The 19,489-nt window shown below is 51.1% G+C and overlaps 1 protein-coding gene across 3 annotated transcripts in view; it reads left to right on the top strand.

Moving 5' to 3' along the window:
• Positions 1–7,379: 7,379 nt before the first annotated feature.
• RBPJ (recombination signal binding protein for immunoglobulin kappa J region) overlaps positions 7,380–19,489 on the top strand; it is a 119,061-nt gene continuing 106,951 nt past the window's right edge. For 2 of the 3 annotated variants that reach the window (XM_029083401.1, XM_029083398.1), the window contains exon 1: positions 7,380–7,435. Coding sequence is in view for 1 of the 3 variants with exons in the window: in XM_029083400.1 (XP_028939233.1) it covers positions 7,416–7,435 (20 nt within the window). In the remaining 2 variants the exon portion in view is untranslated. The remainder of the gene's footprint in view (positions 7,436–19,489) is intronic. The other variant, XM_029083400.1, reaches the window with a different exon arrangement.

The following is a 19,489-nucleotide window of genomic DNA, read 5'->3' as shown; positions in this document are numbered from 1 at the left end:
TAAGCACTTACTATGAGCCAGGCACCGTACTAAGCGCTGGGATGGATAGAAGCAAATCGAGTTGGACGCAGTCCCTGTCCCATGTGGGGCTCACAGTCCCAATCCCCGTTTTACAGTTGAGGTGACGGAGGCTCAGAGAAATGAAGCGACTTGCCCAAGGTCACACAGCGGACAAGTGGCGGAGCCGGAATTAGAACCCAAGACCTTCTGACTCCCAGACCTGTGCTCTATCCACCGGGTAGAAACAGGACAAGTAGCGCCTGTCCCATACGGGGCTCCCGGTCAAAGGGAGAGAGAAACCGAACAAGAATCGAATCCCCTTTTTACAGAGGAGGAAACCGAGACCCAGAGAAGTTGAGCAACTTGTTCAAGGTCACACAGGAGTCAAGAGGTGGAGCCGGGACCGGAAACCTAAAAACAGTTCTACTTGGGAAGGGGAAAGGCCGAAATTCTTAACATTTAGGCATCAAGAGAGGGAAAGAGGGAGAAAGGTAGAAAGTGAGGACAGGCGAACAGATTAAAAGATCAAATGGGAAAGGGGGGGTCGTGGGGGAGGGGATAAGGAAGAATACGGGATTTCTCAGAACCCCTCTGAAGGAAAAGAGAAGGATAACAGAATCGATCTTGTTTTACAGAAAGTTGAGACGTGATGAGACCAGGTGACTCAAAGAGGAATGACTCAATTGTGTAACGCCGAGGCCGTGGGCCTCGGGGGCGGGGACGGCGTCTATCACATTTAGGAAAGTACCAGCCGCGCTTAGGGTCCTCTCCGAAACCTCAAAGGGAAGATTTGCTCCGCAGCCTCCTCCCCGCTCCGTCTGACCCTTTGGTCTTTCCGCAGAAAGGCTCGCTTTTGTCGCTTCGATCGACCAGCGTCTTTTCCGCTCCTTCCTCCCCCACACCCGGCTTTTCCCAGAGGGCCGACCTGGGTGCTTTCATTCATTCGATAGTATTTATTGAGCGCTTACGCTGTGCAGAGCACTGTCCTAAGCGCTCGGAATGGACAGTTCGGCAACAGATAGAGACGATTCCCTGCCCAGTGGCAAGAGCCCGGGCTTGGGAGTCAGAGGTCATGGGTTCGAATCCCGACTCTGCCACTTGTCAGCTGGGGGACTGTGGGCAAGTCACTTCTCTGTGCCTCAGTTCCCTCATCTGTAAAATGGGTATTAAGACTATGAGTCTCACGTGGGACGATCTGATTAACCTGTATCTACCCCAGCGCTTAGAACAGTGCTCTGCTCTGCATACAGTAAGCGCCTAACAAATACCGACGTTATTATTATGATCAAACGGGGGAAAAAAATAAATAGCTTGGCACGGTCCCTGTCCCACATGGGGCTCACAGTCTTAATCCCCATTTTACAGATAAGGGAACTGAGGCACACAGAAGTGAGGTGACTTGCCCAAGGGTCGCACAGCAGAAAAGTAGCAGAGCTGGGAAGGCAACATTACAAAACAAGTGTGTGGGTGCATTAAAAAAAAGTGTGTGCATTTTAAAAAATGTGTGTGCGTGTTTGGAGGAGGGACACAAAAACATGAGCTGGTATCAGTACGTGTGGATGTGCATGTAGGGATCGTTCATTCAATAGTATTTGAGCGCTTACTATAATAATAATATTGGTATTTGTTAAGCGCTCACTATGCGCAGAGCACTGTTCTAAGCGCTGGGATAGATACAGGGTAATCAGGCTGTCCCACGTGAGGCCCACCGTCTTCATCCCCATTTGACAGATGAGAGGACTGAGGCCCAGAGAATAATAATAATAATAATGTTGGTATTTATTAAGCGCTTCCGATGTGCAGAGCACTGTTCTTAGCGCTGGGGTAGCCACAGGGCCATCAGGTTGTCCCACGCGAGGCTCACAGTCTTCATAAGCGAAGCAGCGTGGCTCAGTGGCAAGAGCCCGGGCTTGGGAGTCAGAGGTCATGGGTTCGAATCCCGGCTCTGCCACTTGTCAGCTGGGGGACTGTGGGCAAGTCACTCCACTTCTCTGTGCCTCAGTGACCTCATCTGTCAAATGGGGATTAAGTGTGAGCCTCACGTGGGACAACCTGATGAACCTGTATCTACCCCTGCGCTTAGAACAGTGCTCTGCACATAGTAAGCGCTTAACAAACACCAACATTATCCCCATTTGACAGATGAGGTCACTGAGGCCCAGAGAATGATAATAATAATGTTGGCATTTGTTAAGCGCTTACTATGTGCAGAGCACTGTCCTAAGCGTTGGGGTAGACACAGGGTCATCAGGTTGCCCCATGCGAGGCTCACAGTCTTCATCCCCATTTGACAGATGAGGTCACTGAGGCCCAGTGAAGTGACTTGCTCACAGTCCCCCAGCTGACATTTTGTTACCCTTTTAATTTTGTTAATGAGATGTGCATCACCTTGATTCTATTTATTGCTATTGTTTTAATGAGATGTACATGCCCTCGATTCTATTTATTGCTATTATTTTTGTCCTTCTCCCCCGATTAGACTGTAAACCCGTCAATGGTCAGAGACTGTCCCTATCTGTTGCCGATTTGTCCATTCCAAGCGCTTAGTCCAGTGCTCTCCACGTAGTAAGCGCTCAATGACTACTTTTGAATGAATGAATGCAAGTGGCAGAGCGAGCATTCGAACCCATGACCTCTGACTCCCTCTTGCCACTGAGCCAGGCTACTGTGTGCAGAGCACTGGACTGAGCCCCTGCTTGGGGGGGGGGGGGGCGGAAGGTGATGTAACGTGGCTCAGTGGAAAGAGCCCGGGCTTTGGAGTCAGAGGTCATGGGTTCGAATTCCGACTCTGCCACTTGTCAGCTGTGTGACTGTGGGCAAGTCACTTCACTTCTCGGTGCCTCAGTTTCCTCATCTGCCAAATGGGGATGAAGACCGTGAGCCCCACGTGGGACCACCTGATTCCCCTGTATCTCCCCCAGTGCTTAGAACAGTGCTCGGCACATAGTAAGCGCTTAACAAATACTATGTTATTTGTTCATCCCCATCTGACAGATGAGGTAACTGAGGCCCAGAGAATAAAAATAATAATAATGTTGGTATTTATTAAGCTCTTCCTATGCGCAGAGCACTGTTCTAAGCGCTGGGGTAGCCACAGGGTCATCAGGCTGTCCCACGCGAGGCTCACAGTCTTCATAAGAGAAGCAGCGTGGTTCAGTGGCAAGAGCCCGGGCTTGGGAGCCAGAGGTCATGGGTTCGAATTCCGACTCTGCCTCTCGTCAGCTGGGGGACTGTGGGCAAGTCACTCCACTTCTCTGTGCCTCAGTGACCTCATCTGTCAAATGGGGATTAACTGTGAGCTTCACGTGGGACAACCCGATTACCCTGTATCTACCCCAGCGCTTAGAACAGTGCTCTGCACACAGTAAGCGCTTAGCAAACACTAAGGTCACTGAGGCCCAGATAATCATAATAAGGTTGGTATTTGTCGGGGACAAGACGGGGACAACCTGACTACCTTGTAACCCCCGCAGCGCTTAGAACAGTGCTCTGCACATAGTAAGCGCTTAACCAACACCAACATTAATGGTGTTGGTTGGTGTTGGTTAAGCGCTTACTAATAATAATAATAATGTTGGTATTTATTAAGCGCTTACTATGTGCCGAGCACTGTTCTAAGCGCTGGGGTAGACATAGGGAATCATGTTGTCCCACGTGGGGCTCACAGTCTTAATCCCCATTTTACAGATGAGGGAACTGAGGCACAGAGAAGTGAAGTGACTTGCCCACAGTCACACAGCCGACAAGTGGCAGAGCTGGGATTCGAACTCATGAGCCCTGACTCCAAAGCCCGTGCTCTTTCCACTGAGCCATGTTACTATGTGCAGAGCACTGTTTTAAGCGCTGGGGTAGACACAGGGGAATCAGGTTGTCCCACGTGGGGCTCACAGTCTTCATCCCCATTTTACAGATGAGGCAACTGAGGCCCAGAGAAGTGAAGTGACTTGCCCACAGTCCCCCAGCTGACAAGTGGCAGAGCTGGGATTCCAACTCAAGAGCCCCTGACTCCAAAGCCCGTGCTCTTTCCACTGAGCCACGCTGCTTCCCTATTATTATTATTATTATTCTGCGTCAAATCCCAACGTTAGGATTATTAGGTAGGTGACGCGCGCGCGCGACGAGAAGCAGCAGCCCGGGCCCGGCCGGTCCTGCCGAGACTTTGTCACGGCGGCCGCCGCCGAGGTCTCGCGAGACTTGGGAAAGTTCCCACGGCCCGTGTTGTGTCTGAGCGGGCGGGCGGGGGAGGGGCGGGGGAGGGGCGGGGGGGGGGGCGGGTGCGAGACGAGAGCGCCCGCCTGGGAAACCCGGCCGCGCCACGGCGCATGCGCCAGCGCCTCGCCGCCTCCGAGGAGACCCGACTCGCTTCGGCTCTTCGGGCGGCCACGGAGCCCCGCCGCGGGACCCTTGGGAATTTGCCCGCACCCACTCCCTTCCCCTCTTCAACTACCTAACGGCATCTGTTAAGCCCTTCCTGTGTGCAGAACACTCTTCTAAGCGCTGCGGAGGGTCAGGTTGTCCCCGTCTTCATCCCCGTTCAACAGATGGACTCGCTGAGGCCCGGAGAAGAATAATAATAATAATGTTGGTATTTGTTAAGCGCTTACTATGTGCCGAGCACTGTTCTAAGCGCTGGGGTAGACACAAGGGAATCAGGTTGTCCCACGTGGGGGCTCACAGTCTTCATCCCCATTTTACAGATGAGGGAACTGAGGCCCAGAGAAGTTAAGTGACTTCCCCACAGTCACCCAGCTGACAAGTGGCAGAGCTGGGATTCGAACTCATGAGCCCTGACTCCAAAGCCCGTGCTCTTTCCACTGCGCCACGCTGCTTCTCTTAAAAATCATGATGCTGGTATTGGACGAAGAATAATAATGTTGGTGTTCGTTAAGCGCTTAGTATGTGCAGAGCGCTCTTCTAAGCGCTGCGGAGGGTACAAGGTGGTCAGGTTGTCCCCGTCTTCATCCCCGTTTTACAGCTGGGGTCACTGAGGTCCAGAGAATAATAATAATAATGTTGGTATTGGTTAAGCGCTTACTATTCATTCATTCATTCATTCATTCATTCAATAGTATTTATTGAGCGCTTACTAAGTGCAGAGCACTGTTCTAAGCGCCGGGGGAGATGCCGGGTCATCAGGTGGTCCCACGTGAGGCTCACGGTCTTCATCCCCGTTTGACAGATGAGGGAACTGAGGCCCAGAGAAGTGAAGTGACTTGCCCACAGTCACACAGCGGACAAGTGGCAGAGCCGGGACGAACCCATGACCTCTGACTTCCACTGAGCCACGCTGCTTCAAAGCCCTACCGAGAGCTCACCTCCTCCAGGAGGCCTGCCCAGACGGAGCCCCCGCTTCCCTCCCCTCAGCACTGTGCTCATTTGTATATATTGTCTATTACCCTATTTACTGTGGTATTGAGGTGCACAACCCCTTCATTCTATTCATCTCGATGAGATGGTCTTGTTTTTGTCTTGCTCTCTTTTGCTCTACTGCCCGGTGTGGGGCAGGGATGGTCTCTCTCTGTTGCCCGATTGTCCATTCCAAGCGCTTAGTACGGTGCTCTGCACACAGTAAGCGCTCAATAAATACGATTAAATGAATGAATGAAGAAGGGGCTGGGAGGGAGATGGGAGCGGCCCTGGGGAGAAGATCACCTGCCTAGCTTTGCTCTCTCTTTGGCTTTTCCCAGTCCCCTCTCCCCGGCATTGCCCAGGTCCCAGGCCGGCTGCACGGCCCCGGTCGACTGGAGGAGAAATAAACGCTATCCGACACCCCCCAGGGAAAGCACGGGGACGAGTCCGTCGAAGGAGAGAGGGGAGAACCACGTGGGATCACAATGGGAGGAAGGCCCCTCCACGGCGGCCTTCTTTTTCCACGCAGGGATGGAGACTGAAATAGGGGGCGGGAGAGCAGAGGTTGTGGGTGTGGGGGATGTTTCTTTAGGGGAGCTGGGGCAGAACTCCCATGGCAGGGGCAGAATGAAAGAGCTCGGGGTCGGGGACCGAGTTGGGGGCGGAGGGGCCTGTGCGTTAGACCGGACCCTCCGGGAGGGGCAGAGCGACCCCTCTTTCATTCAATCGTATTTATTGAGCGCTTACTCGGTGGGGAGCACTCTCCTAAGCGCTTGGAATGTCCGATTTGGCAACAGAGACAATCCTTATCCCATAATAATAATGATGATGGGATTTGTTTAGCACTTACTACGCGCAAAGCACTCTTCTAAGCGCTGGGGAGGATTCAAGGTGATCACGTGGGGCTCACAGTCTTCATCCCTATTTTACAGATGGGGTAACTGAGACCCAGAGAAGTGAAGCGACTCGCCCAAAGTCGCACAGCTGATTAGTGGCTCAGCCGGGAATTTGAACCCGTGACCTCTGACTCCCCAGCCCGGGCTCTTTCCACTGAGCCAAGCTGCTTCTCATGGGCTCAATAACGGGCTCGCTGTCTAAATGGGGGAGACACAGCGAAGCCAAACAAAATGAAGGGGACCCCAGTGGGAGAGTCGCTGTAAGGTTGGGGGCGACCGAGATCTTCGGTGGGGAAGGCTTGGGGGGGTGGTCATGGGCCCAATGCAGGGGGCTTTTAGACCTTTGGTGGGGAAGGTTTGGAGGGTCACGGGCCCAATGCAGGGGGCTTTTAGACCTCCGCCGGGGAAGGCTTGGGGGGTGTCGTGGGCCCAATGCAGGGGGCTTTTAGACCTCTGCTGGGGAAGGCTTGGGGGGGGTGTTGTGGCCCAATGCAGGGAGGCTTGAGGGGGTCATGGGTCCAATGCAGGGGGCTTTTAGACCTTTGGTGGGGAAGACTTGGGGGGGGGGTCATGGGCCCAATGCAGGGGGTTTTAGACCTTTGGTGGGGAAGGCTTGGGGGGGGGTGTCATGGGCCAATGCAGGGGGCTGTTAGACCTTTGATGGGGAAGGCTTTGGGGGGTCGTGGGCCCAATGCAGGAGGCTTTTAGACCTTTGGTGGGGAAGGCTTGGGGGGGGTCATGGGCCCAATGCAGGGGGCTTTTCCCAGAATCCTATGGCCTGCCCCGACCGGTGCCTTCCGTCATGGCCCGTGTGGGGGTGGCGAGGGGTCCGTCCCGGCCGCCGCAAGGCCCGGGCGAGGCCGGAGAGGGGATTTGGGGGGGTGGAGGGGGGGGGGGGTCACCCCTCAGGGTACCCCTGAGGCGCTAGCGCACGCCCAGACGCTCGGGCCCTTTCTGGGGGAGGAGGGAAGGAAGCCGGTCGCCTGCCTCCCCCTCTCCCTCTGGTCCTGAGGCGGCGCGAGCGTGCGGGCTTTCCCGGGCGGAGGCCAGGAGCGCGGGGCGGGGCGGGGGGAGGGGAGGGCAGGGGAGGGGGCGCGCGCGCGGGGGGGGGGGGGAGAGAGAGAGAAGAAATCTCGCGAGAGTTGGAGTTTTGGCGAGAGTTTGTGGAAGATGGCGCCTGTTGTGACAGGGTGAGTGCGGGCAGCCGGAGCGCCCGGGGGGCGGCGGGCAAAGTTGCGGGCGGCCGGGGGCGCGGCGGGGGCGGCCCGGGGACCCGCCGGGATGGGGGGGGGGGAGGGCGGCGCGGGCCCCCCCCCCGGCCGGGGGGGGAAGGGCCGAGGGGGGGGTGCGGGGGGTGGAGGGGGGGGGGGCGGCCACTCCTGCCCCGGTGGTCCGGGCGGGGGGCCGCGGGCCCGGCCCGGCCCGGTGGAGGGGGCTCCTTCCCTCGGAGGGAGGGGCTCCCCCGCCGCCCCCCACCTCCCAACGGCGCCCGCTCGGAGCCCCCCCCCCCCGGCCCTTTGTCTCTCCGCCTCGGGCGCTTTGTCTGACCCGCGGCGCCCCCGCTCCCTCCATTGTCCTTGTCGGGGGGCCGGTCCTTCCCCCCCCCCCTTCCTCCCACCGGATCTGTATCCCCTTTTCATTCCGCCTCCCCATCCCCTCTACTCCGTCCTCCCTCCCCCTCCGCTCCCCGGCAGCTTTGTCTCCGCGGCCGGGGAAGGACCTTCCCCTTGCCCCTGCCCTGGTCGCCTTCGGTTCCGGGACCCCCCTCCCCCCCGCCTTCTCATCCCCAAGCGGGGCCCGGACCTCGGGGCTCCCGCCCGGGTGGTCTCCAAGGATGCCGCCGGCATCTCTTCCTCCCCTGGCTTGGGTGGAGGGGGGGGGGGCACCGCTGGAAGGAGGGACCGGGCCAGGCTCCCTAGGGTTGGGGGAGTCTTTTCGGAGCCTCCCTCCACCCCCGGGGGAGCCGAAACGGTGCCCGGGACCAAGTCGACGGCCCCCGCCATCTCGGCCCACTGCCCACTCCTATCCGCTGGGGAGGGAGGGGGCACCCGGCGGTGGACCGGACCTCGGAGGGGCCTCTGCAGCCCGTTATGGAGTTCGATCGGACCCCCGAGTTTTAGTTTTCCCAGTACTAAGGGGCACCCGGGGTGGTCCACCGCCACCCAGTCGTCTTTATGGAGCGCTTACGGGGTGCGGAACACTCTTTCCGGCAGACCGGGAGTTTCGCGTCTCTCCGGCACGGGTGTGTGTTGGCGCGGAAGGCCCAGCCAGGGGTTAAAAAACTTGTTTTAAATCACTTGAATAAGACACTTCTTCCCCACGGGAGCCCGAGGTGGCTCCAAGGTCACGCCGCTATGGTCAGAGACGGTGGGCGGGGAACGTGTCTGCCAGTGTGTGTCTCTCGGCTGGTCCTCTCCCGAGACCTTAGACCAGTGTTCTGCACCTAAGCACTCGACGGATACCGCCGATGATGATGGAGAAGGGATATCCCATTCGTTAGAATCTGAGAAGGGATATAACATTCATTAGGCCGCTGGAGGAGACGTTGGTTAGCCCCGAAGCTTGGGCACGGTGGGCCGGTAGGCGTATTTTATTCGAGATTTCATCCGTCCTGTCTTACGGTCTCCGTATTTAGGATTAGACGAAGGGTTCAGAAGATGGGCAGAAAATATCAGCTCACCCTAGGTAGCGGGTAGGCTGAAATGGTACAAGAGACGCTTTCATCTGTTAAAGCGTCTATAGAATCGCGATGTAGCAGGCCCGTTTTTCCATGCTGCTTGCTGTTCGCGGTGGATCGGCGGTGATTTGGAGTGAGAGTTGTTGGGGAAAAGTCATAGCTTTCCAAGTAATGGACCTAAATCGCCGGTTCGTGATCGCTCCTCATTTCACCGGGGTTTTGTGAAAATTAACTGGAGTTGGATTCCGCGACGGCAATCTAAGGATAAGCGTGAAGCGGAGACATCGTACTCCTTCGTACGTAGAGGTTTGCTATTAAAAAATACGTTTCTCTTGTGGAATCTGCCTTAGATTTCGAAAAATTTGAAGCCGTTAACTCGGTCACAAAAGAATTCTAAATACTTTTATTTATGACAGTAAGTAGAAGTTGAAGGGTCCCGATCTCTAATCTCTAGGTAGAATTGGTTGGAGGTCCTTGAGGTCCATCAGAAAAGCAGCTTTTGTACTTGATTATTTTAAGGTACATCCAATGCAAATATAAAATCTCCCCTCACCCCCCCCACAAAAGAGCATGTGAAAGGATGACAAACCATTCCATCACCAAATCATTAGAAATGTGAGAGTAAATTACGGTTGGAAAATGACTTCATTTTGAAGATTGACACGTTGAAGAAATACGGCACCTTTTGTATTGGATATTAAAGCCTCAGTTTCATAATAATTTGTATTGGCTGAGGTGGATCTTTGCGTAAAAGGTGGTTAAATTAATACAGGTAGCTAACCAAACTATCCTCTGGGTGATTTTTTTCGAGAGGGTAAACAGTGCAATTTGTAGAAGTCGAATAGAAATTTAATGAATGCCAATTTGAATTTAGTTTGTAAAGATGCGCATAAGGTTCATTGGGATAGAGTTGTTTGGCATGTAATAGAATCATTTTAGTGGACCAACAGTTCAGGGTAGAAAGCTACCCTTTTACGTCAGGGCGAGCAAAGAAATCTTTTGGTGGAAACTTGAGGAGCTCTGGACAGGGAAAAACTTGGAGGGGAAGAAAAAGTTGACTTTGAAACCATCATATTGTTTCTTCAATTTTTTAAGGGTAGATTGTCTTTAGGAGGTAGAGGTCTTTAGTTCTTTTTCCTCTTGCTAAATTTCCTCAGTGAGGCCAAGTAGGGGCAGTATTTTCTCGTGAATTGACTAGAATTATTTTTCTTGGCGGCTGACTTGGTGACTCTATCCAACTTACTTTGCCCCTCTGGGTTACTTTCTAAACTAGTAAAATACAGATTGTAATACTTGCCACTTATCTAAGTACAGCACAGGGTGACTGTAAATTACTGGTTGCAAGGTGCATCGTTGCGTGAAAGGCGTTTTTAAATACAAGGAATTATTAGTATAGCAAGTTAATGTGGAAAAGGTTATAATATTTCATGGGAAGTCCAGTAGGAAGTTATGAGCTCTTAAAGTTTCATACAGGTCGTAGTAATAAAAGCGTAAAGAAAATTAAATAGCATAAAAGTTTGATTTGCAAGGAAGTAGATCTTTCAGGATTTGATTTTAAAAATCCCAGCAGAGGCTACTAAAACCAGTGAAATGATTGACACTTTCTTGAGGGAAGGGAGTGGGGAAGCTATCAAATTATGAAATTTAATTTAAAGTATTATAAATTGCTCTGTATTTTTGAGGCAGATTTTCCACACGTAGCAAGATGGTTCTAAGTGAAATGTTAGTCAGAATTAGGAGTTTAAATTCTGTTCTGGAACCTGGTTTCAAGTCTGTTGAAATCAAATCGTGTATTTTGATGTAATATTCTGAATCGCTAGTTCCCAAAGAGATTATTTTCAAGAAGTCTGAAGGTGAATTTAAAGATAGAGAGGGGAAAAAAAAAGATAATTGTTGGGGAATCTCTGAATACTCATCTCCTCACTCTTGAATGATTAACAGCTATGTTAAATTGGCTGTCGGGAATTGTTGGCTTTATAGTAAATTTCACATTTTCTCGTTCTAGATTGGCACTTGAATAAGAGTCGGGGCGTTCTTCTCTGCTCCCTGGAAGAAGTTAGGAGCACAAATGTCCACTCATAGGGGTTGCCCCAGACGGGTCCCAAGCGTTTCCAGTCAGGCCTGAAAAGCCTCGCAATATTAGCTTATTGGCCCATCAGCTCTTTGAAGCCCAGCCCCTCCCAGGCCTCACCTCCTCCCTACCCCTAAAATTCCCGCTCCCTTTTCATCTGTCGCCTTGCTCCAGAGGGAAAGTTGGCACCCCTGGTTAAGAACACGAACTTTTTCAGATCTCTAAGATAGCCACGTAGTGGCCTACAGGGATCAACCACGGCTTGGTCCCTCAGGTTGGAAGGCGGGACACGTCGAGTAGGATTGTAAGACCGTGAAGCTCGCTGGCGCATAAGGAGGTTGAAGGCTGGTCACGGGAAGGTAGCAGGGCTCTGTTGTGTACTTGTGTGCCTTCCCCACTGGTTGAGTTATGGTTGGGCCCCCACGTGAACTGGTACCCTGCGGGGGGTCGCACGATAAATTACCCCGGTCAGACCTCCGTGGGGTACTGCAGCTAGTGCTGAGTTTCGCATCCGGGCCCTTGGATGGAATTCCCGGGAACCTCTGAGGTAGACCTAAAAATTGCCTTTCAATATGTGAAAGGATTCATATACGGTTCTCCATCTTCACTGAGATCAGAGCAAGAAGAAATTGGCTGAGGAAACATGAAAGGTTCGCTTTCAGTATGAGGAAGACTATCCGGAGAGTGAGGTTTGGGATGGTTTTTTGAGGGAGCGGAATTTCCTTCTCTCCAGGCCTGGATTCTCAGCCGTCCGGGCTGATTTCCGCAGAGCCCTGCTGAAGGGAAGGGGCTTCGGGGCCTCGGCAGTGTTCTCGTCTGGTCACATCGAGCTGAGGCGAATTGAAGGGGAAGGGGATCGAGATTCATGGTGGTGACTCCAGATCCCCGATGTCGGTTGCTCCAGCCGGGGTTCCGCAGGGAGTGTTGGGGGGCGTCATCCTCCCCACGTAGCCTTCCTCTTTGTGGGCAGGGAATGTGTCCATTGTTATACTCTCCCAAGCGCGTAGTACAGTGCTCTGAATAGAGAAGGTGCTCAATAAATACGATTGAATGAATGCAGAGAGCATTTGGGAGCTCGGGGAACGTGCGAACCCCGAGAGATGATGTGGCCGCACCAAAGCCCCAGGCAAAGCTTGCGGTGCCCAGCAGAATTGCCTTGGCGTTTTACCCTCTGGCCGGGGCGTTTTATTCTTTTCGGAGACTTCTTTGCATACTTTGGAATTGGGGGATAATGTTCATCCCTGCAATTTTAGGTTTGGATTCATTCCAGGGCAGTATCACCGTTTCAAAATCCGAAGGACTCTTGGCCTGTTCTAGGAGAAGTCATTCTGCTATTTATTCAAGGGAAATGGAACTCCATTAAACCCATAGCAACAATCCAAATTATACTTGTGGTGTTTCTGCACTTGCTAATGAACATTTCACTCTAGATGTTTAGACCCAAGACTGTACAGTGACTCCAGGCCCTAGAGAACTATAAAAATATAAATTATAGTGTAGAATTTCCAGGCTTTAGAGGTGAACGGTGGCTAGAGAAGAGATATTTTACATTTTTCAATAGGGAAGGTCTGATTTCTTCTATGGGCCCCAGAGGCGAAGAGCTTCTACAAGTGACAGTTGACTCCATTTTAGCTGCTTGGTAAAATTGCCAGAATTCTACGTCCGTATTCAGTACTGAACTGGATTAGAAATTTAAGCTTTACATGTTTCTCCAAGTCTGCTTTTTTTATTGAGATTTTTAATTAAGCTTTGGGAAATGACCCAGTTTCAGCGTGTTTGCAGGACTACCTGCGAGAAGAGAATTTTGACTTGTCTAGCTTATTCAAGAGTCTATCTTACTTGGTTTAGCTGGGGCAAGAATTTTATATTAATGTTCATTTAGAAACTTGTTTCCCAAGAGGAAGTTATTTTATAAGATGTTTGTAACCTTCCTCATGAATTTAAAATCACTAACTAAAATAGCTATAGTTTTGGACGAGCAATGCATTAACCCGTGGGCCTGTTCAAGTGCTTGGGGGCAACCAAGGGAGGAGAGGAAGGAAAACCACAGTGGGGTGGCATGGGAGGTGGCCAGAGAGACCTGGCTCAGGACTGGCATGGGAGGTGGCCGGCGGGAGCTGGCTCAAGGTATACGTGCTGGGGGGTGGATGACATGTCAGGTGGCCAGAGAGAATTGGCCACGGGGTGGTGTGTCGGGTGGCCAGAGAGAATTGGCTATGGGGTGGTGTGTCGGGTGGCCAGAGAGAATTGGCTATGGGGTGGTGTGTCGGGTGGCCAGAGGAAACTGGCTCAGGGGTTGTGTGGGAGGAGGCCAGAGAGAACTGGTTTGTGGAGTCTTGGAGGAGAAGGAAGAAGCCTGACGAGAGAACTAATTTTGAAGTTGATGACGCTGTCTCCTTTGCTGCTCTCTCCAGAGGGGGCCTTGTCTTCTTCAATTCCCCAAGACGTACTGGGAAAGGGGAAGGAGTTGATGTCCTTCTTGTTCCCCGATGCTGCTTTTCCTCATCTCACCTCCCCCCTTCCTTTCATTCCCTTCCTTGGAAGCCCGTCATTGTCCACCTTCCACCACCCACTCCAGTTACTAGTCACAGTCATCTATAATTTCTAAGGTCCCTCCTCTACCTCTCTGAACTGTTTTGATCCCTTTTTCGCATTCCTTCTCCCTTTCCTCATTCCTCTGTTGATCTCTGGGGATTCCAATGTTTATGTAGGTGTTTCTGATGACCTCTGCTGCCCACTTCCTCTCACTCCTTAACTCCACTGACCTCCTGCTCCATTCACCTCATCAGCTCATCCTCCACGTGGACACAAGCTCAAACTCATCATCCCTAGTCATTGTACAATCTCTAAGCTCCCCAATGCTCTGAAATTCTTCCATCTGACCACAACCACCTCCTCTGCTTTCTCTCCCACACACCCACTCCTTGCAAATCTGACCTGTTCTCCCACAGAGACGTCTGATCTTTCGAACTCCTACGGTTTTCTAAAGACATCGTGACCCATTTGGTCTCCATACCCAAACTACCTTCTCCTGATGCACAAGTTCACACCCTCCATTCATTCATTGTCGTATTTATCAAGCGCTTACTGCCCTCTCTGTCACCCAGCTACGTTATTTTTTCATCCTGTTGACGCCCATGTCCCTTGCCCATGCCAACTCTTTCAGATTTTTGACTCCCTCCTCAGTCCCCCATCCCTACACACCCCCACTTCCTGTCACTAATGACCTGACCGTGAACTTTGTTGATAAAATTGAAACCACTGGGCATCATCTTCCTAAAATCTCCTCTGCTCTTCAAATCCAGTGGCCTGTATTCCATCGTAATTCTCCTCGACCACTGAGATGCCTTCGACACCGTGCCTGTCTCCTCCCCCACCCCCCCACCCCTTCTTGAAACCGTATCCTGATTCTCCTCCTATCTCACTGGCCACTCCTCAGTGCCTTTTGCAGGCACCTCCTCTCCTCCCTCTGAGAGTGGATGTCCATCAAGGTTCAGTTCTGGTCCCCTTCTGTTCTCCATCTACAACCACTCCTTTGGAGGACTCATTCACTGCCATGTTTTCAACTACCATTTCTACACAGATGCTTCCCAAATATCTCTCTCCAGCCCTGATCTCTCTTCTCTGTAGTCTTGCATTTCCTCTTCCCTTTAGGACATCTCTACCTGGCTGTCCCACCGACACTTCAAGCTAAGCATCTCCAAAACAGTATTCTTCATCTTTCTACCCAAACCCTGATCTCTCCCATCACTGTAAACACCACCACTATTCTCTCTATCAAGCCCATAACCTAGGCATTATCTTCAGTTCGTCTCTCTCGTTCAGTCCACACATTCAATCCCTGTCAGTTCTGCCATCACAACATCTCTAGAATCCTCCCCTTTCCATTCCGTCCAGATTGCTATGGCGCTGATCCAAGCCCTCATTAATTCCCACCTTGATTACTGGGTCCTCGCTGACTTCCCTGCCTCCTGTCTCTTCCCATTCCAGTTCTTAGTTCAGTCTGCTGCCCAGATCATTTCCCCGCACCCCAGAATTCAGTCTGCGTATTCAGTTTGCTGCTCAGATCATTTCTCCCACCCCAAAATTCAATCTACTTCTCCGCCACTACTCAAGAACCTCCAATGGTTGCCCGTCCACTTCTGCATCCAACAGAAGGTCCTTACCATTGGCTTTAAAGTACTCGATCACCTTGTCCCCTCTAATCTTACAATGTTGATTTCCTTCTCCAACCGAGCCTGCGTGCTTCACTCCTCCAATGCCAGCCTAACCTCCGTCTCATCTATCTCACCGCCGACCCCTTACCCACATCCTCCCGTGGGCCTGGAACTCCCTCCCCTTTCACCTGTGACAGACCACCACCCTCTCTACCTTCAAAGCCTTATTAGGATCACATTTCCTCCAAGAGACCCTCCCCGTTTCCCACAACCCGGCTCCCTCTCCCTTCTGTGTCACCCTGTACTTAAATTTGTGCCCTTTAAGAACTTAATAATCACCCCATCCGCAGCCCTGCAACACTCATGTCCATATCCAAATTGATTTATATCATTGTCTCTCTACCCTATGGACCGTAAGCTTCTTGTGGGCATGGAACATGTCTACCAACTCTGTTGTTTCGTTGTCTGTTTAGTATAGTGCTTTGAATACAGTAAATGCTCAACAAATGCCACTGATTGATTGACTAACCAGACATTTTCCACACTGAGCCAGTGGGGGTTTCTCCTGTATCCGTTTTGGTTGCCGAAGTTTCCCCAGGGCAGTTAGCTTTTGACATTCCTTGCGTGAGATGGACACGCGTTTGTCAGAACTTCTTGGTGCCTGGCCCAGGAGTTTCTGTTAAAGCAAACCAAATTACTGTCACTATCACATAACAACTGTCTCATCACAGAGCAAGATTTGTTTTTTTTTTTAATATTCATTTAAATGCTTACTATGTGCCAGATACTGTACTCTGTGCTGGGTTAGAAGATAATCGAGTTGGGCACAGTTAATATCCCACCTAGGGCTCATGGTCTTATTCCCCATTTTACAGATGAGGTAACTGAGCCACAGAGAAATGAAGTGACTTACCCAAGTTCACACAGCAGGCAAGATATGGATCCGGATTAGAACCCAGATCCTTTGACTTCTAGACGTCTTTCCTTTAATTCATGCTGCTTCCCCGTTGCTAAGTATTTGAAACTCCAGGAACATGCATCAGAGGTTTCCTCCCAGGTAACAACTGTCCTGCTGCTCTCCAAAAATAGTAGCAGAGAGTCTGGGCAACTTTGGGGAGGAGAGCCTGGAGGTATCCAGGAGAGTCCTGGGCAGCCACGCTCCCCGAGGCCGGGCCTCCTCTCCCTGCCTCCTTTGGGCCCGCTGTCTCTGGGTTGTCTCCTATTACAACTCAGACCACATACTTGGCTCTTCTGATGCCAACATTCTCACTGTGCTTCGATCTCGTCTGTCTCGCCCCTAACCCCTCGCCCATGTCCTGCCTTGGCGTGGAACACCCTCCCTCCTCAAACCTGACAAATTGCTCTCTGCACGTCCACCCCCCCACCCCAAGCCTTTTTGAAGACATCTCCTTCAAGAGGCCTCCCCCTGACTAAGCCCTCCTTTTCTCTTCTCTGACTCCCTTCTGCACCACCCTGACTTGCTCCCTTTATTCGTCCCCCCCACCCTGGCCCTGTAGCACTTACGTACATATTTGTAATTTATTTATATTGTCTGTCTCCCCCTCTAGACTGTAAGCTTCTTGTGGGCAGGGAGTGGGTCTGTTGTTATATTGTACTCTCCCAAGAGCTTAGTACAGCACCATGCAGAGTAAGTGCTTAGTAAATGCAATTGAATCAATGAATGTCTGCTTCCTTCTGCAGTCATGGCATCAGCTCCTCTTTCTCCTTTCAGCCGCTGCCTCCTGTCATTTGGCAGCACTCTTAGATTAGTAAACTTCAACAGAACATATCAATTTGAAAGTGTTTCTCTGACACTCCTATTGATTTTCATGTTTAGGATTCTCCCTCACCTCCGTTATTATGCCATCACCTTAGCGGTCTGCCGAAAGATGTACTTGTTCTCTTCCCATTTCTTCAGTTTCCCTTGAAAGTATTTAAGCAGGTCGGGTTTCACTCTGACCTGGTGTTTCAAGGCATGACATTTGGATCGAGTCACTGACACTTTATAGAATGGATTGGTTGCCTGGTCCTAGTTCTGACATCAGCAAAGGGAAAGTGGAGGTTCGTTCTGCTGTGACAGCCTCATTTGGAAATACTTCTCCTGGAAACCTTTCCTTAAGCTCTGCAACTTGCTCTGCTGTCAAAACTTCTTAAAGCATCAGCCATCACTTTTTAGTGTTGCTGCTTTTCTGGGACATTAGCTCTGGTTTTGGCTTACAAAGTGCTTATCAGCCAGAATGATAAGCCAAAGTGTGGTTCCAAGTTCAAGCCATCGGTTTGAATGAATTGTAAGCGGTTTTGTCCTGAAAACAGTCCGAATCCCCGAGGCTTAGCAGGGAGGAGCAGCGAAGCAGTTGGAATGGAAAGTTGGGAACTTGGAGAGCTTGGGACGGCAGGAGTGGAGCTGCTCGGAGAAATCTTTAAAAAAAATAAATAAAATAAATGGAAAGTGTTCCTTCCTCCGCGACCCTCCCATCCCGGCCCCTTCTGAGATTGTTCCTCAGGGATTTGGAGTGTGCTCAACATAAAAACATTAAATCCATTCAAGCTGCAGCTTGAGTTTACAATCACTCTGCTCCTCTAATGTGATGGCAGCGTTATCTACATTAGTTACCTGTTACTTTGGTTTATAGAATCCTGACATGATTTATTCCGGCCCCTCTGCATATGGCTGCACAATTTTTTAAAGCAGGTTTCTCATCTGCATGAAAAGTATGCGCCTGTACTGTTTACAAGTCACTGTACTGGATTGCTTTCAGAATCCCCCTGCCTTAGTATATAAGTATCGACGACTTAAAGGAGTAGACTGTACCTCTTTTACGCTCTGGCATAGTACGTCCTTAGTATTCTCTAAGTACAGCAGACAAAAGGCATACCCTGTTTTGGATGCTTTGTTGTTTATTCCAGAAGAAACAGGTTGCAGTAAGCTTGTTTTATTGGAGTTAAAGTCGTAATCTCTCAAGCACTAGTACAGTGCTCTGAGTACAGATGGTGTCCAGGAGGTACCGTTGATTCAAAACTGTAAGCTCTATAGAAACGGTAAGCCCCTTGTGGGCAGGAACTACAATCAACTGTTGTAGTGTTCTCTCCCCAGCGCTTAGTACAGTGTTCTGCACCCAGCACTCATTAAGTACCACTGATTGAGAAAGAGAAGGCCAGTGACGGTATTGGGTGGGGGAAGGCGATAAATGGAGCAAGGAGTGCAGAAGTGAGAACGTAAGATCCTTGAGGGCAGGAAACAGGTATTTTGTTTCTGGTACACTGTCCCAAGTGCTTTGGACAGTCAGATGCGCCTACAGTAATCCTGACTGACTGAAGAGTGATTTGGGCCATCCAGCAGTCTCAGATGCTGCTCCGCTCCCCATTCCATTCCATAGCACCGCTCTACAGAGGGTGGGTAGAGGAGGCTTGGGTTTGGGATACGCTCCTGGGGATGGAGTCTCTGGGATGATGGGAGTCATCACTACGCGGTGGGTGGGTGGGGTGGCCGGGCCCCCACATGGCCCAGAATTCATCCTCTGGGCTGTTGCCATCTCAGGTCTCCTCAAGGGCTGCCCCGAAGCGGCTTCACAGTTGGAAGGCTGAGCATAGAGCTGGGCCTTGGGACTTTGCCGGCCCCAGGGCTCTAGGGCTTCCCATTGTAGATGGACTGGCTTCCAAGCACTTCCCTGGGGCCAAAGGACACCCCTCCATTATTTTCCCTCCTCTATGATGGTGTCAAGGGTGAGGGCTGTCAATGACAAAAGACTGTAAGCTTCTTACTGGCAGGGAATGTATTTTACTCTCCCTACCACTTAATAATAATAATAATAGTGATGGTTTTGGTTAAGCACTTACTGTGTGCCAAGCACTGTTCTAAGCGCTGGAGGAGTTACAAAGTAATCAGGTCATCCCAGGTGGGGCTCACAGTCCTAATCCCCATTTTACAGATGAGGTAACTGAGGCACAGAGAAGTTAAGTGACTTGCCCAAAGTCACACAGCTAAAGTGGCCGAGGGGGGATTAGAACCCACGACTTCTAACTCCTAAGCCCTTGCTCTTTCCATTAAGCCACGCTGCTGTGTTCTGCATGTAGTAACTGCTCCGTAAATGCCACTGATTGATAAGTTTTTGGAGTAATTTTTTTCTTCAGTAATCTAATAGGGTAGGGGAAGCAGGGCAAACTAAAGTTTTAATGTACCTTTAATGTTAATTTACCATAGATTTTGTCCAAAGAGACCTTTGGCCAAAAGCTTAGTGCAACATGTAACATCAGGAAATAATTACGTGTGGCAAAAGAATGATCTTTTATAGATCTTTAGTTCTTTGCGGTTTTCTTTTTCTACAATAGGATGTGGTGC

Source organism: Ornithorhynchus anatinus, chromosome 18 (genome assembly GCF_004115215.2).
Source record: "Ornithorhynchus anatinus isolate Pmale09 chromosome 18, mOrnAna1.pri.v4, whole genome shotgun sequence".
Classification (NCBI taxonomy): Eukaryota; Metazoa; Chordata; class Mammalia; order Monotremata; family Ornithorhynchidae; genus Ornithorhynchus; species Ornithorhynchus anatinus.
This window is presented reverse-complemented; position numbering and strand designations above follow the sequence as displayed.